Source organism: Doryrhamphus excisus, chromosome 18 (assembly GCF_030265055.1).
Source record: "Doryrhamphus excisus isolate RoL2022-K1 chromosome 18, RoL_Dexc_1.0, whole genome shotgun sequence".
NCBI classification, from domain to species: domain Eukaryota; kingdom Metazoa; phylum Chordata; class Actinopteri; order Syngnathiformes; family Syngnathidae; genus Doryrhamphus; species Doryrhamphus excisus.
The window spans coordinates 11,587,410-11,606,752 of NC_080483.1; the positions used below are offsets into that span (position 1 = coordinate 11,587,410).

The 19,343-nt window shown below is 38.7% G+C and overlaps 1 protein-coding gene across 1 annotated transcript in view; it reads left to right on the forward strand.

The window, feature by feature from the left end:
* The window catches only part of tafa3a (TAFA chemokine like family member 3a), a 78,677-nt gene extending 63,714 nt beyond the window's left edge, over positions 1-14,963 (forward strand). The window contains exons 3-5 of the mRNA XM_058055230.1: positions 9,294-9,443; positions 10,108-10,232; positions 14,300-14,963. Of these exons, the coding sequence (XP_057911213.1) occupies positions 9,294-9,443; positions 10,108-10,232; positions 14,300-14,311 (287 nt within the window). The 3' untranslated portion in view covers positions 14,312-14,963. The remainder of the gene's footprint in view (positions 1-9,293; positions 9,444-10,107; positions 10,233-14,299) is intronic.
* The last annotated feature ends 4,380 nt before the right edge of the window (positions 14,964-19,343 follow it).

Below are 19,343 nucleotides of genomic sequence, written 5' to 3' on the forward strand. Positions count from 1 at the left end.
AATTCACAGCATGAAGTTGCAAGGGAGGACTGTATTTACAATTCAAAGAAAGACGCCATTTTAGAAAGTTGGTAATTTCTTGAACAAACTTAATATCAACATTAGAGACTCATTCATTTTCTATTGCTTTTCCTCACCAGGGTCGCGGGGGGTGCTGGAGTCTATCCCAGCTGTCTTCGGGCGAGAGACAGGGTACACCCTGGACTGGTCGCCAGCCAATCACAGGGCACATATAGACAAACAACCACTCACACTCACATTCATACCTATGGACAATTTGGAGTTGCCAATTAACCTAGCATGTTTTTGGAATGTGGGAGGAAACCGGAGTACCCGGAGAAAACCCACACATGCACGGGGAGAACATGCAAACTCCACAGAGAGATGGCTGAGGGTGGAATCGAACCCTGGTCTCCTAGCTGTGAGGTCTGTGCGCTAACCACCCGACCACCGTGCAGCCCCCAAACAATTAATCACAGAAATAAATACAAAGACTCTAAATAATACAAAAGTCAAAACCCATGGCACACGCATGTGCAGTAAAAACATGTCGGTGTACATTTATTTATACTGTATATTCTGTATATTTTGTATTTTGTGTCTGCACCTACTTCACCAAAACAAATTCCTAGTATGTGTTTGATACCTGGCAATAAACCCTTTTCTGATTCTGATTCTTTTACAGGGGACCTAATGTGCTCATTTTCAGCCCTTTGTTTTGAGTCGTGGACTCTTATAGACCAGCTACACACAATAACCTGCTTTCTAGATCTTCCAAAATCTGCACCTTTTCCAGCTGAATTTTCTTGAATTTCCAAAACGCTCAAAATTAGAGACTGCTTCTCATATTTCATAAACTCTTGCTTCTACAAAGAGCACATCTATGATAATGAATTCCTTTCTATGTGCGTCTAATACAGAAACGGAAAGGCTTTTTGCCCCTTTGTTACTTGGATGTCCATGACTCAGCATCACAGTTGTGCAGTTTTCCATGGAAGCAGCCTCCTAATCTCATCATCTTCCTGTCTCATGTTATGTAAGAGACGATTGATATTCAAGCCTCGCTGTCCCTTGTCTTTATGTTGCAGTAGCAGCTGTAGTTTTTACCGTTGCCTTGTCAAAAGAATACCAATTAAGTAGCCAACAGTGTTCATTGTGAGTTAACATAAAAGAGTTATCCTGTCGTTTCTTCATCTTTTCATCATCTTCCTCTTCCATACAAGGACTTTCCTGCTGTATTGACGTTGTCTGATTTCCCTTGTGGTTGTATTTACTGCGTCGGCTAGATGTCATCTAGCACTTGAGTGTCAATACGGGTGGTTTCACTGCTGATGTTGACAATGTGTCCCTTGTTGTCTCTGATGTTCAACAGCTGCTGTTTTTCAGCTTGCTGCTTCCAAATGTATCATTGTAAAACCAGGAGGGATGGAGTTAGGAATACTGGTGTAAGATTCCACGGAGGTGTCTTTTCTCCATTTGCAGAAATTGACAGGAAATGAGCAATTAGTGTTGAGGATTAAGGTTCTTAAAATAGCGCAGTGAAAATGTTTTCTGACTTATTCATGAAGGTCTTACAGGTTTTACATGGTTTAGCTCCCCTGCGTATCGTCTTCATGTTCAACGAAGTGTCTTTTAGCGTCAACAGACAGACACCGTTGTTGTCCGTGTTGTTATTCCATCACTGTATCTTCTTGTGCTTGAGTGGCCGGATGAGGCTGATAGAGTCAGCCGTGCAGCTGACAGCTGGGACATGCTTGTTAAAACGATGCCGCCCCACCTGCATGTTAAATCAATTGTTTGATTGTAGCTTGCACACCACTGGTGGCTAACCCTAATGATTAGTCCACTCATACAGACAATTGGAGCTCGGCAACAAGGTACAATGGACACAGTCACAGTGTAATGGATGTGCTGCTTTCTGTGCTGGATTTATTGGCGTTACAACAAATTGTATTTTAATTTAAATGCATACTGTATTGTGTCAGGAGACAATACTATGGAAAGTACATTTACATATATTATAGCATATGATAGTGTATAGATACATAGGAGTCAGTGTACAGCCTGTATAGCAGTGTCAATTCACTATCCATTGAAACATCTGGCAACACATTGTTATTAAGCACTAAATTAATCTGCTTGAGCATGTCTTTTAAAATTTTACTGAATGAAGTTGCATCACAAACAAACATTTACTTTATGACGTTTGTGAATGTACTGTCGAATGACTGAATGTGTCATGTTTTTAACTTGAACGATTATTTTCAGTCTTTCTATTTATTTCTGAAAGACCTGCAAGACCATTGGTCGTTTCTTTAAACAAGACAATAGCCACGTTTACATGAGGAGTTTTTCTCTTTCCGAAAGCAATGTTATACATGAAAAGGAATATTCCAATTGCGTGTCTACATGCGCCGCTATAATCAACCAGAATAGTCAATAGGGCATGCCCAGTAAAGCGTAAACACCAACATCACGTGATACCGACTTCCTCGAGTTTTTCTTTCACTTGTTGGAATAACTCGGCATTACCAGTTTTTTGTTCGCCCAGTCTTAAAATTTAGTTTGAATCAAAAACAAACTTTCCGCAGCAGTCCAGTGCCGATTGCTCGCCTCCATTTTTTTTAATCGAAGAACGTCTCGAGCTGCGTGTTACGTCATATCTCAGCATTCGCTGAAAGAACGCACCCGGGAACAGGAAAAGATAAAGTTCAATCTTGCTAATATTTTATAAAACTGGACTTGTGAATGGCGTATAGAAGGGTTTAGATTCTGTTCCACAGATGGTGCTCATGCACACGAAAGCTGCTTGCCAACCGCCAATAAACAACAGAAGAAGAAAAACACCACGAAGAAGAACGCAGTCTGACAACTTTCCATTTGAGCGGGTACAAGATACCTCAATCGGATTGGGGAAAGGAATATTCCACCCCTGTGAATCCGATTATATATTCATTCGGATTGGCACATTTCTTTCGGAATGACGTTTATACAAAGGTTAGATTCTTTCCGTTTGAGCAAATAACCCGAATGGAATTGGAATATTTGGGTCCATGTAAACGTGGCTAATGAGAAGTCTAATCATAACAATAAACAGAAAATTTCAGAAGCCTTTCATGCAGCCCAGTTTTCCAAAATATGGGGTCATGCTCTGCTTCACGTTGTCATATAGTCACATGTCGGATCTTCGTCATTCGCTCCCCAGTGCTGACAGCACTCATGCAGCTCCACATATTGACACTACCACTAACATGCTTGAGTGTGTACGCTTATCTTACAAAGAAAGTATGCTTGACAGCAATATGACAGGTCCGATAAAAATAAATAGTGGATTTGTGTACATGTTTATTTATAAATTAGCATTGCCCTTGGAAAAGGAATGAGCAGTACACAACTTACTAATCAACTTCTTCAAAACGCTGCTTATTAATAATAAAGTACATGAATGTCTCTCGTGACATATTTGCTATTTAATCTATTTTTTAATTTGGGTAATAAAAAAGCAGACATGCGAGGAGCAGACATGCTCAGTTTTAAATGGCTGTGCTTATATATTGGCATTTATCAATCAGCAGTCAATGGATATGAATGTGCTGCAGAGGGTTGCATTGATCGTCTGGGAGGGTTGGGCTGTACGCCAGTCCTCATTAGTGGTCTCTGTCCTTTCACCTTTCTTTCTGTCCCATCTCCTTCCTGCTGATGTGATTCTAACTCCTGGCAGTCCTAAGTGCTTTAATAGAAATGTATTGATCATGTACACCCACCTACACACACCCACACACACACAGACATTAGACAGGACCTCTTGCCCACGTCCACCTCTGTCCTGATAGCGAATGAAGTGCAGCTTTGTTCTTCATCCGGATGACAGGGTCACCGTGGTGGTTTGCCGGACCACATAACAAACATGACATCAATGACTGTGATCATACTCACACACACACACACTGTACATACATATGTCTCAGTGCTTTGTCAGTGCGTCCTTGTACACAACACATGGACTTATTATCGTCCCTGTAGAGCTTCCTGTATGACTGTATGTTGCCTGCAAGGTCGACGGAAGGAAAGCAAATCATTTGTACGCTCACGTGTGAAAGAGATCTAGTGTGTCATGTAAATAATAGATAGCGCTTAGGGTTTAACATTAGCAGCGGTGCACATCCGGCAACACTTTTCAACACAACACTACCTACCTACATAGTACATATCCATCCTTTCATCCACCCCCAACAAACCCACCTTCCAACCTACCCATGTACTTCTACATACATTTATCTACAGGACCCCATGTATCATTCAATTTATTTTAAACCTAAATAAATGGTTATGGTAATGTTTTTATTTCATTTGAACATCAGATTACAATTGAATGCATCACATAATCAGTTCACAGTTCCACATGTCCAAAAGGAGTAGGAAGAAGCAAAGCTTTTTAAATCCTACCCCTCCATGTGGTACTTTTACAATCAGTAACTGTTACATTTGTTCACTTCCTGCTTTCCTAATATAGTTTAAGGTATATAGTTCAAGGTGATATGACCATCCAATGACATAATGGTTACCATAGTAACTATCAATATAGTGATATATATAGCACATCATGACTGGTTCAAGACTCTTCATCCTTGTATTTAGCAAACATCAACTGCTTGTATTGTTTCTTGAATTGGCTCATCGTTGTGCATTGTTTGAGTTCCTTACTCAATCCATTCCATAGTTTGATTCCACATACTGAAATGCTATGGCTTTTTAACGTACTCCTAGCATATAAGTGTTTCAAATGTAGTTCTTCCCTGAGATCATATTTCTCCTCTCTTGTAGAGAAGTATTGGATGACATTTTTAGGTAATTGGTTATTTTTTAGCCTTATGCATTATTTTAGCTGTTTGAAGATTAACTATATCAGCAGGTTTAAGCTATTACGTTATTATGTTCTCTGTAGGCGGCATTATGAATTATCCTTACTGACCTTTTTTACAGTACATTTAGTGAGTGAAGATTGCTTTTATAGTTATTAGCCCATATTTTCCACACAATAAGTAAGATATGGTAGAACCAGAGAGCAATAAAGAGTGTGGAGTGATTTCTGATTGAGAACAAATTTTGCTTTGTTCAATATTGAAATATTTCTGGCCACCTTATGTTGTATATTTGTAATATGAGATTTCCAGCTCATATTTTCATCGATTGTGATCCCCAGAAATTTATTTTCTTTCACCCTTTCATAAAGGGATTCAAATGGAGTGGAAAAGAAAGATAAAGTAAGAAGCCTAATAGTTAGCACTTTGTCACAGAGTGGGAGGAGGACTTTGTTTCTATATGTCATGTCAGACATGCTATGGCTGACTTACAATATTTTAATATTGTCAGTTATTTATTAATTAATTATTTTTCGGGAAAAAATGTAATGGGGATGCAAGGGTTGTATTTTTCATATAGAAGTCTCACTGTCAGAAGACCAGCCTGTCAGGCAAAAACACTGTAATAAGATAAAATGTCATGCTGTGGTTGATGTGTAATGTGTAGCTTTAGTTCAATTCCCTGGGCAAAATAACATTCATTCTAGTTGAGAAATGCAAAAGTGTCTCATTCTGAAACATAACATTCATCTCATCTCACATTCTGCTTCCCCAAAAAGCTCGCCTTTAGTCATTTGAATATTATTGGGAGAGATTTAAATAAATGACACTATTTTACTCCATTGAATCTCTGCACTGCTGCTTTTTTTTGTATCATCCACACTTTTTCTAAATTCTTTGTAAAGATTCTCTTATCTTTTTACAAAATAACTTTTTACCCTGGCACAACTTCTCAGTTGAAGGCTTACCAGCTGAGACCGACAACCCCCCCACTCCAAACCTCCCGTGTCCTGTTCTCTGACCTCCCATCCTGTTCACGGGTTGAAGTCCGGCTACGGAGTGTGTGACCTCGTCCAGCAGACTCATTTTTAATTAGCAGCTAACCCTTCTCTTCACATACTCGACCCCAAACAGCCGATTGAGTCCCAGACAAAAAGGAAGCAGGAAGTTTTTTGTTCAAATACTGTCATTGGAGCAGAAATAATATTGTCCTATTCTGTATGTGTTGCAGTGTTCCTCTGTGTTTTGGTGAGACGATTTTCTCTAAACTGACAACAAACACTCCTGACTTATTTTACTCTGCTCCATGATTGCCGATTGTCCGCGTGCACATCTAATTATTCCAGCCACGCAATTCCGACTATTTACAAATTAACTTGACAATGGGTGTGCGATGCCTCAAAAGATAATCACACCAAGGACAAAACATTCTTTACATGCAAAACGTTGAAAAACATGCTTTATTTCTTTATTGTGCATCAGTATGTTTACTAAAGTTACAAAGCAAACTCGCAGGGGTCACAGTTGTTTTCGTGTGAGTGTGAATGGTGCCGTATTGATCGGAGGGAGAAATGTTTTTAATGTTGTAAATGAGATCTCCCAATTGCCAGCTAATGGGAAGATGAAAACTGGCTCCAATCTGTGCTCCAAATCAGGATCCAAATTGAAAATCTTTACGGTTGTAATCAAGTTTTTTCTCTGAAAGGAACCTCAAAAGTGTTCAAATAACGTTTTCTGTTTTGTTTGCAGTGTTTTTTAACCCGCTTATTTCAGCTTTTAGGTGTAAATGCATGCTTGGAATACAGATGAAAGAATGCAATGAATATAGAACAGCAGTATAGATTTTTGATTGGACTTAATTTAAAGGTCACCTTTTATGTAAAATTGACTTTTTAATGAGGTTATAACAGAGATACGTATGTGCCTGTGTATGTGGCTACCACTTCTCAAAGGATAGCTTTGTAAAAAAAAAAAAGGCTTCACTACATGTCTTTAAATAAAGCTAACCTAGAACCTTACCAGCATCGGTAACATGTAATTTGATCATTACACTTTTTTTACAGGCTACCAGTGTTTAAAAAACTTGGGTAGACCCACTGGTTGCTGTGGGAAATGCCTATTAGCAAGTTTAGTGTATGTGTGTATGCGCACTCTATAATGCTACACAGGCAACCGTGTTTGTTCCATGACTTACATAAACTAAACACAGTTAGGACACTGATACATTTTTACTTACCGTTTGCTCTTCTGACTCTTCAACACGACCAAGTAATGTCGGAATGGCGTCAGGCTTCAGCAACAGTTTTTCGGCTAGTCTAGCTGCACACTGGCCCCTGTTCACAGAACAGTCCAGAATGAAATGCTGTTCACAGATTAAAATATTTGTCTTTTGTTGGTACGGAATCAGGCTGCATGTGTGGGTTTTCTACAGGTACTCCGGTTTCCTCCCACATTCCAAAAACATGCTAGGTTAATTGGCAACTCCAAATTGTCCATAGGTATGAATGTGAGTGTGAATGGTTGTTTGTCTATATGTGCCCTGTGATTGGCTGGCGACCAAGTCCAGGGTGGAGCCCGCCTCTCGCCTGAAAACAATGAATGAATTAATGAATGAATGGTACGGAATCAGGAACTCCAACCACTTGTGCTTTGTAGCTTTCCCTTACACCCCAAAAAACACTTCCTGCAAGCCATTGCGAACAATGTAAACACAAAATATGTATTTACGGCTAAGACAAGCTGCGTTCTTGTATTTCTCTGCTTCTCCGCACCTTCATGTTGTCATCGGGCACTGTAAAACATTCCTTACTTTGAAGCTGTAAAACGCAATATGGTAAAAATTGTTGCAGCCATAATCCAAGATAAAAACCTTGACATCACTTCCTGTCCTCCACACATACAGAATACATCGATTACAACACACGAGTACCAGTCTTATTTATGTCTGAAATGTCCTTTTTTCTCAGATGATGTCTACTTTATTGGGGAATCCGAGTGTAGCAATGTTATTTCGTGTCAAAAATTTTTATTTACAAGACCGTAAACAGGCTTTCTAGTTTTACTTGCTCTAAGTATGAAAATATTTACTTTGTAAATTAGGAATCCTACTTGGTGGAAATTAATAGGTCAGGTCTGTAATGAATTTACCATGATAAATGAGGGAGTACTGTCGCATGAAAATAATATCTGCCACACATTGCAGGCATCTACAAGCATGCATTTCTAATCCAGCTCCTGTGTCAGTTCCCATTAGTTGTGCAGGTGTACCAGATGTTGTTCTATATCTTTCATACTCTGGTTGGAGTGTGGGGTCAGTGGATTAGTTGCATCTCAAGGATATGATGCCATGAGGGGCTGGACCGGGTTCCACCACGCGGGGGATGACCTGGATTTCAACTAGCTGTGATGTTTGGATGTTAGAGGCAGGACTACTGTACTGAGAAATTACTCCAAAGGCCCCTCAAAGGACTCTTTCAACACCAAACACAGAAATCTACAGCTGCGGAAAGCTTGTCTGACCATCCTTTTGGTCCACAATGCCAGATTTCTGGACCGGCTGCTTTTTTTCTCTCTCTCTCTCTGAGACAAATCACTCCTCAATAGAGTGATGTTATTGAACATTTTGCCGACGTGTGTTTGCGCTGTGTATGTGAACTCCTGGGGTCTGCATGCATAATGTATAAGTGCTTGGTGAGCAAGCCTGTGTGTATTCAACAATGAAAGCTTCGCAGAGTCATGGGAGATAAGCGCTACAGTCGGTCTGTATCATTAAAACCTTGCTGCTTGGACAGTGGAAGTGTTTACACACAAGAGTGATGGTTTCCAATCCAATAGTCTGTGTTTGTTAAAGCCCACTTTTAAACATTATATTGAGTTAGCCAAGGGAGTTAGCCAGTTAGCCTACCATATGGCATGTGTCATGTCATGTTATTAATACACTGTGTGTATCAAGGTGTCTTTTTATGAATTTTTATGACAAAAAGTTGTTGTTAGCAGCTAGCAACAGGAACCGGAAGTTAGTGCCGTCGCCCATTTATGATGTCATTACTGTAGTTCTTTGTTAATTAACCACTAGCTTCAACAATGCTAAGACAAAACACATTTTTAGACTTTTACAATTGTGGTTTCATATGCATAAAACAGATACAACTGCATATAAATGTCAAATGAAACAATAAATGACATTTACTTTTACCTTTATTGAAGACGCGACTGTTTCCAAAGATATGACATGGCAACAAAATCAACACAGACACTGCTGCCTCCAGTTAGCATCACGTTAATGACACTAACCAAGGTTCCACTGTAGTTTTATGTCGATAATTTACGCATTTTCAATAGTTCACTTTCAGTATATGCAATACTAATTTGTTTTTCATAAAGGCAACAACTTACCGGAATACTAAATCCAATGTTGTTTTTTAATTCCAGTTCATGTGAAAGCGGGAACCTGCGAAGTCATCGCCGCGCACCGATGCTGCAACAAGAACAAGATAGAGGAGCGATCGCAGACTGTCAAATGCTCCTGTTTCCCGGGTCAAGTGGCGGGGACGACGAGAGCGGCTCCGTCTTGTGTGGATGGTAAATTTCCTGGGTTTGCATTTACAAATAAGACTGACATTTTTTTTTTATTACAGTGCACTTTAATTTTTTATGATTTGTGTGATTCATGCAAACATGCAATAGTGACTCTATGTTCACTTTATTTTTCAAGCAAAGTTTTCCATGCCAAATTAGAAAAAAAAAACAGTGGCCATGACACAACGAGCCGTTTAGGGATATGCTGTGTTGCTGTGTGTGACTAGCCAATCACAGCGCATGGAGAGTGAATACATAATTATTATTATTATAAGTATTATAAGTTTAAATATAAGTTATATAAGTAATATATATATATATATATACTATATTATATAAGTTTACTTATATTATATGTAAGTATTATAAGTATTTTCTTGAAACATGAATACAGATAATGACGAAATGTTCCATACTTGTATCCAGCCAAAATGCATTATCCGTAATTATTATTAGCAGAAAAAAACAATACCGATATTAACAGGTATCTGATTTGTATGCCAATATCAACCATCCCTACTGACTATGCATCACCTTTTGTACAAAATCCTACAATATCTAGTGAGAACATGTCTGAATGAAGGACACAGGACAATATATTCAAAAGTTTGTATTTTTCTGGTCACATTTCTCAACCAAATAAAGCTATTTGTGACTTTTCTCACAGCGTCCATTGTTGCACAGAAGTGGTGGTGCCAGATGCATCCTTGTATGGACGGCGAAGAGTGCAAAGTGCTGCCAGACCTCAAAGGATGGAGCTGCAGTACAGGCAACAAAGTTAAGACCACCAAGGTGGGTTTTGACAATTTTGTCTCATTCCCGTGTGGACCTTCTGCATCAATTCACAAAATGTATAAAAATCATGTCAAACGAAATATGCCCTTTCATTTGGAGTTTTGAGTAGTAAATGAGATGAAATGCATCACATTCTAAATACAGAGGCAATTATCACACATCAGGCTGTGGGTGACTGGATGTGGAATTAGGATGTTGATGAAGGGCTGGGCCGCTGTTCGCCATCCGTCACACCCCGTCGTGTTTGACTCGGCAAACGCCTGTCACTAAGCTACTTCCTCTATTATTCATGTCTACAGGAGACCCGAGTCTTTTATTTTAGCCGGATTAATAATTCAGGATCTCCCACACTGCCACAGCAAAGCAGAAACACAGGCGGAGGGACAAGCAGGCCGGAGGAACTCATCACAATTGCAAAGATGATCTGAATATGAGGGTGTGCTTACACTAGGCCGATGGTATGGGCTATGCTTGGGCCCACTTCACACCTCAAGTCTGGCACGTTTGGCTAGTGTGACAACACGCTACCACTCTTTTGGCATGATTGGAAGAGGTGGGCCAGGGCATGACATGAATGTTAGTGAGTCATATAATAAATGTTGTGCAACATGGTCGCCAGCCAATCACAGGGCACATATAGACAAACAACCATTCACACTCACATTCATAGCTATGGACAATTTGGAGTCGCTAATTAACCTAGCATGTTTTTGGAATGTGGGAGGAAACCGGAGTCCACTTAAAAAAACCCACGCATGCACGGAGAGAACATGCAAACTCCACACAGAGATGGCCGAGGGTGGAATTGAACTCGGGTTTCCTAGCTATAAGGTCTGCGCTCTAACCACCACTCGACCACCGTGCAGCCCCCAAACAATTCCCCAACAAAACTCTAAACATTACAAAAGTCAAAACCCATGTGCAGTAAAAACGTGTCTTTTACGGGGGACCTAATGTGCTCATTTTCAGCCCTTTGTTTTGAGTTGTGGACTCTTATAGAGCAGCTACACACAATAACCTGCTTTCTAGATCTTCCACAATCTGCACCTTTTCCAGCTGAATTTCCTTGAATTTCCAAAACACTCTGTTTTATTTTATTACACCCACGGCCATGCTCCTGGCACACCCACTCCACTGTGATTGGTCCCTCTAATCTCACTACCAAACATGCAAACGTAATCATCAGAAACTTTGGCATTGTTTAATGAGAGAATACAACATTCTAACTACATTTTAACTACACTCAATACAATACATTCATATGTGACTTTTACTTATCTGTATACACCACTCATTATTTGCACTAAAATTAATATATATTCTGGTGTTTGCAATACATATCTTCTCCTGTGCAATATTATGTGTATATCTTGGATATCTTGTATATATCTTGTTAAACTGATCTATGTTTTTTTCTTTACTTTTTGTATACTTTTAAACTTAACTATTGCACTGAAAGGAAAAGCTCTCCAATCTCGTTGTGCATTGTGTATAATGACAATAAAGGCCATTTCATTCCATTCCACATTTATAGATCAGAAAAGCATAATAGGTGCCCTCTGATTCATGTCGACTCTCTTCTCACAAGTAATCGATGACAGCTGCCACCTTTCAAAATAGAAATCATTATCATGACTCAAAATAACACTGGAAATAGTCCACAAAATTAAAAAAAATTGCTGTCATGCAACCGTGTAGAAGTGACAGCAAAGCACAGTGTGACCACTTTTAAGGAGAACTGTTGACACAAGATGCAGCTAAAGGACCAAAACCTTGCAACTCCGCATATTATACATGTTTACATGATGGATAGCAAGTATACATTTTCCCCATTGATTCTTTTAATAGCCTATTAAGTCTTTGCTGCAGGCTGGCTCAGTTGGCAGTGAAAGCATCAGTACTAAAATAATAATTTAACGATATTTAAATGGTGGCACATGCCTGTTTGAACCCTCAGTCAGTCAAGTTGTTCTGTGATGGTAAGCAGCTTTAAGCGTCAAACCCCGAGGAGCCTTCTTCTTCTTCTTGCTCTTACACCTCCGCCGGTTACTCACCAATAACCCTCGCAGCGACGCCCACAACACCCTCAATGCGCTCGCTGTGAGGCTTCATCTCACCGCACTCCCTTCCGTCTCAGCTGCTGCAACAGCAGCCAGACGTGAATCAGTTTCACGGGGCGCTCTCACAAATCCTGAGCGCATGGAAGTGAAAATGAGATGGTGTCTCCCAACGCAGTGAGTGGAGAAATCACACCTCCTCACAAAAAAGATGCTTATATTGCATTTGGAAGCTGTCGTTGTCCAGCTGGTGAGGCGGCATCTGTTTGTTTTTTTTGACAGTAAACACCAACCTCATATCATTGCACGTCTGTGTGTGCTTGTACTGTATTTCAATTCCAATATGGAAGACTGAGGACAAGGCGAAGGTTTTTAAAACATGAATAACAGTAATCTGCCTTGCTGATGTATGGAGAGTAAACATACTGTGGCGTTATGTTGTTGTTGTTACGCTGCCAACTGTATCCTTACAGCAACGATGTCTGGGAATGCCAGATGGCAGCAAACGCACCTCGGAAAGGGACCACATTTGTCAAATGTTTTTGTTGGCAGTGCAAAGCCAACTAAATCTACAGTATGTTTTTTCTTAAATGTACGGCGCAGCTTGTCACCTTTTTCATTTAACTACAGTGTTTGCTGTTGATGATGGTGGCTAGTTATGAAAAAAAGGAAAAAGCAAATGTAGAAGAATTTAGATTTTTTTTCAAGATGATCTAGTGTAGTTATTATGATAGTTTAGAGGATGTTACAGACTTAATTTAAAAGCTAAATAGTACACATTTACAAGGGGATTGACTATTCTTCTATTTCATTATTATTATTACTTTATTATGGGCATGCACTGCAATGCAGGCCCCCACTGATATAATCAGTCAAGATTTTTTTAACTGGTCTTATAATTTGGATCAGGAGTGTATTTAAGTGCATTGCTTTATGTTCCAAAACCAACTCAAATGGCAAAAAACAAGTTTTAAGATTTTGAAATGTCCATAAAATGTTTATTTTTTGCACGTCCACCGAAAAAAATCCTCCCGCTGGCTTGTGTGATGTTCTTCTCCGATTTTGGATTAACATTATCACTGTGACTGAGTGACTGCTGTAATTTTTAGATTAGATTTAGACCCTCCCCTTCTCTCTTACTACCACTAATGAACGATGTAAGATGATCGCTGAACAGATGGAATCATAGTAGCCTAAGTTAGAGAATGTGTCTCTGTAAGTCACATCTATATGTCTCCTGGGATTTGGGAGTGGCAAAGGTTGGTGTTTGTTAAAGGTAGAGAGCACACCAGTTTGTCTTTCATTTGGTGGATTTATTAAGCTGTGGTATCGGAAAGTTATCTATGAGTTTTATGTTTGCGTTTCACAGCAACGATGATGCATTGAATGATCACTGAACAAACTGCGAAATGGTATATGGCATATTATCATACACAAAGCCTTTATCATAGACCACTTACCATTCATTCATTCATTTTTCTATCCTCACGAGGGTCGTGGGGGGTGCTGGAGCCTATCCCGAGAGGCGGGGAACAGCCAATCACAGGGCACATATAGACAAACAACCATTCACACTCACATTCATACCTATGGACAATTTGGAGTCGCCAATTAACCTAGCATGTTTTTGGAATGTGGGAGGAAAACGGAGTACCCGGGAAACATGCAAACTCCACACAGAGATGGCCGAGGGTAGGATTGAACTCAGGTCTCCTAGCTGAGCTAACCACTCGACCGCTGTGCAGCCAACCACTTGTTACATAGTTACATGTAAAAGTGCTGTATATTTAATTCCCTGCAAACTGATTGCCTTCAGATGAAGGAGTATTGGTAGAAAAAATGAAGTGACACCGAAAACCGAATACTCACAGCTCCAATTTGAAGAAGGTGTCATTCACGTTTGCATATGATTGATGGTGCAGAGAAGTGCTTTATTATACATATCAAAGACTGTTGTTTACAAGAACTCTTCACTAACTCTTCTCTCTTTTTATACTTTCTTTCTAGGTCACACGATAGTTTCCAGCATAGCCTCGTTTGGGAGAAGCAGTCGTTTATTTCACCGTAGGACACTTGGATATAATTTTTCTTTCATCTTTTTTTTTTTTTGAGGATTGTTCCAAACCAGAGACCAATAAGGACTTTGGTCATGGACATTCTAAGAAAAGGACAGTGTAAGGAGGCATCATGTCCCAAAAGATTCCTGACTTTAGCTCCAGCATCAACAGTAGCCGTCTTCGACTGTCTGCCAAATGTCTCTTTGTATTATAGTTTGACTCCTATGGACCAGAGGACTCGGCCATGAAGATATTTATTAGCTCAAAGACTGTGGATCATAACAAAAAAAAAGAGAAAAATGTGATGTGAAACCTTAGTCTTTTTTCTCCCAAGACTCTCAATACATATTTGTGTTGACACTCAAGTGAGACAAGCATTTTCATTCCTTTTAGCCTTATGAAGAAGATATATTATGTTTCATTCTTATTTGAAACTATACAGTTGTTAGGATGTCAAGTTGGCTTTGCAAAGGCTCCATGTGTAGAAAGGTGGGTGGTGGCGGTTCATCATGGAGGGCTCCTACCAAAAGGTTGAAATAGTATTTGTTGTTTTCAAAGCCTGACGACCACTATTGATTGCAAATGTCAGTATTATCTCAATAAATCTAACCTAAAGGAGGATACCGTCTCTTTGGATTCACTATTCATGTTTTTGGTAAGAAAGGAAATAGGTCAACATCCATGAAAAAATGACCTCATTCACCTTGTACTTGTTTCCGGAAGCAGATGAAATAGAATAACCAGCCATCGTCTATAAAGTGCTTTTTCTTTGTTGTTTTGATTTGGCCTCAAGTGATACTCTTTAAAATAACTCAAAATTGTCTTTCCAAAGGAAATACATGTTTATGTAATAAAAGTGGAATGTGAATGGATGAATGTCTGATTGGGACAGATGGATGCTAGGAAATGATGAATGAACGGATCCCTCTGACTGGATGGACACAAGATGGCTTCTATTTGTCCGGTAATATTGGCCAATCAATGTCATGAAACATAAAACATATTGATATTGGGGTTTTTTTCAGCAACCACACAGCAACAAGCTTCCTAGTTTAGTATGTTTGCCGACTTGAATGATTTCCAAGTTTCACATTTGGAATGTAAACATGCAATTTACATTGATTGTAAAGCACTGCGAGGACCGACTAAGGTGTTTTCCTTTCATATTTCTATTCTAATATCACACCTCCCCAAGAATCAGTCACACTCGCTAGCATACCTGAAGCAATAATAATCTTCAGAAGATGTGTTTAAGGAGCCAAGGTTATCATAATATTGTTACTATTTTCATGTTATTTTAGTTGACTTGAATTTTAATGACTTTTTCCATACCTTACAATGTATAATTTAGTATTTGTCTTATTTTAATATTGGAATATTGGAATATTTAATAATAGTTATTTAATAATAATAATAATAATGATATTATAATATTTATTATATTATATATATTATAATAATATATCTAATATTATAATGTAATATTATAATATGAATAATAATAATAGTGGAAATATTTCAGAAATAAAAACTGTTTGTGCAAACTAAGACAAATTTGTAAGAAAACCAATACGGAGCATCTCTATTTCTGTTGATTAGTGGATAGCTACATGAATACAATCTGTTTATTATCAGTCACACTCGCTAGCATACCTGAAGCAATAATAATATTCAGAGGATGTGTTTAAGGATTCCAGGTTATCCTAATATTGTTACTATTTTCATGTTATTTTAGTTGACTTGACTTTTAATGACTTTTCCCATACCTTAACATGTATATTGCAGTATTTGTCTTATTTTAATATTGGAATATTTAATAATAATTATTTAATAATAATATTGATATTATAATATTATAACGTACTAAAATATATCATAATAATAACAATAATATTGAAAATATTTCAGAATAAAAAAAATTAATAATAATAATAATAATAATAATAATAATAAGTTACAGTTATTATTACTATTATTATAAATATTGGAAATTTTTCAGAAATAAAAACTGTGCAAACTAAGACAAATTTGGAAGAAAACCAATATGGAGCATCTCCATTTCTGTTAGAATAGAATCTGTTTATTAGTGAGTTTATTGATGATTGGATTGATGATGAGTGGATACAATCTATTGATAAGTGAATCAGGTTGGGGATGGCGGTGAGCTCCTTCACCAAGGAGGATTGCAAGTACCTATGAGTCATTAAGATGATCACCATGTGATCGATAGGTGGATTGGTGTGACGTCTGCAGTGATGTGGGCTCAGATCCACCCTGACTCACCTATGGTCTTTGGGGAGTGACCGAAAGGACAAGATCACAGCTTCAGCAGCTGAAATGAGTTTCCTGCAGGTGTCTGGGATCTGCCTTAGTGATCAGGTGAGAAGCTGTGTCATCTGGGAGGAACTCTGTGTTGAGCCACTGCTGCTCTGCATTGAGAGGAGCCAGATGAGGTGAGGTTGGGCGTCTGGCCAAGATGCTTCCCTGGGGAGATGTTTAGGGCATATCCGACCTGTAGGAGGTCTTCGGGAAGACCAGGACATGTTGCAGAGGCTATGTCTCTCAACTGGCCTGACAATGAAGCTGGGGAGAGGCAAGTTGGGCTTCTCTGCTTAGGCTGCTGCCCCTGCAACCTGGGTCTGCATAAGTGGAAGAAGATGGATTGATGATGCTATTGATCGATAGGTGGATGGAATGAAGATGTTTTGATTAATGAATGGCTAGATAGATAGACAAATTATTGGCTACATGAATGGACTGATTAAAATGATTGATGGATTCTACTGACTAAAGGATGTCTGAATGATAGATTGTTGATTAGTGAATGGATAAATGATGGATGTGTGAATTCGTGATAGATGGATGGATTCCATTGATGGGTAGACGGATTCTATTGATTCATAAATCGATGGAAAGTAAAGATAGATGGTAAAAAGAAGATGGACAACAAAGAAAAACCGTCTCAGCTACACAATTAAAATTTCTATTCATTCACACATTTCTTACCACACAAAAATTTAGTCGTCAAAGCTGAGGACATCACTATAAACATCATGACATCAAGTTGACATGGTGACACATACATTATGCGTTATTATGTTCATATCTGGCGACCACCCTTGACAACAATTTTGTTGAGCAAAGTTCCACTTTATGAGAAATATGACTTTCTGTCTGTAATTGACGTATGAGCAGTCACTGCAGACACATCTTTCTACCCAACATTTTTAATTTCGTCAAAATCTTGAAAGCTCACTCTCACAAATCCAACCTACCGGATCGCCTTACCAGAGAAGTGGTGTGTGCATATGTGTATGTGTGTATGTATGTGTGTGTGTGTGTGAAGCAATCCAGCAGTGTGTCTCTTGTTTGGTTAGAAATCATTAAATTACAGTAATGACTAATTCCTCATGCAATCCACCCGAGGCCGCCATGGATTTAATAAAGAGCTGGCGATGAATTATAAACAGGCTGAGGAAAAAGGCTTCATGATTATACAGAGTAATTCAAAAGTGCATTAATAAAACAATAGAGAAACATTGCTAAATCATTTGAGATAAAGGCTATTTGCATAATTCATTAAGATTAATCAGACCGGGGCGATCCGACGTGGGAGCCCCGAGGATCACCGAAGAGAAGAAATGACTGCAATCCCCTGGAAGCAACATTCATCTCCAAACATTGATACAAATCTACCCTTGGATGCCAGGGTTAACCTTTGTGATCCATATAGACCCTTTAGCAGCGCCAACACAATCCTCCTATTATTCACCTTTTTGTGAGCTAATATTCTATTATGTTTAAAGACCTTTTCATATCAAAGCCCTTCTGGGTTTTGGTGCCATGTCACAAAATACCTTAAAAGGAAAAGTATCTGCATTAGTGTTTGAAAGCCTTAGCTGGGATTAGGAACGTACATAAAGATGCGTTTCTGTTGACTTCAGCACTTTATTCTTTGTACCAAATGAGTGTTTAGAATCCTTATCATGTTGGAAAACGCCCATGCTTCCCAGTTTCCCAATGGTGGTGATCATGGTCTGCTTCACAGTGTCGCATTACATGACGAAATGAATCTTCCTCTCAGTGAACCATCTCTCTCCCCTGCATGAGTGCCGGCAGCACTCGTGTAGCCCCAGCTACAATTTTATTTAATGTAGAGTTATTAGGATTTATCACATTCAAACACTAAAATCCTAATACATAGTACAAAGAACAGTTAGTAAATGTCTCATATCAGGATGATGACGCAGCCTCAATGGTGTACCACATCCACCTGACAAGCAGGGTGAGCTGCCTTTTCAGTATTTAATATTTCGATAAATTATTTCACAAAAGATCTCCTTGTTTAGCATATAAATCACGGAGTCAGCTGGTTGCGTTGCTAATGAAATTCTTTGAGGTGTCTTGTAATAGAGTATGTAGGTCATTAGTTTATAGCTGGTGTCACTGCAGCTTTTACACACTGACGCCTCTCAAGCTGTTGATTAAAATCCTCCTACTTCTCCACCTACTCCTGGCTGGAATATATTTCCTGGCAGACCGACTGCAATTGCAAAAAAAAAAAAAAGATGAAAATAATACATGTAGGGTTTTTTTCTTGGAAGTGAAATGACTTTGTATTGCATTTGTTATTTCATTGGAATAAAGTTGGTTGGTTTGGTTGTCTTTCTGCAGGTCTGGTTGTGGCTAATGATTAGGATTCAAACTGTTTTTTTTTATGAAGAGGTAAAAAATGTAGTGTATGTGTTATTTTTCTGTCATACTGACATCATCTCGGTGCACATAGATTTGAATTTTTCTCTCAATTTTGAATTACATGACCATCCTAACACATTTTAACATTTTTTATTCTGATTTCATTTGAAGGGAGTTCCACAAGGTACCATCTCAAAGCACATGTTTTTTTCTCTAATTTTAATTTAATTGAATGGGCTGTCTTTTTCTTCATTTTAGAAATGCAGCATTAAGCAGTCATACCTTTTACACAATATACA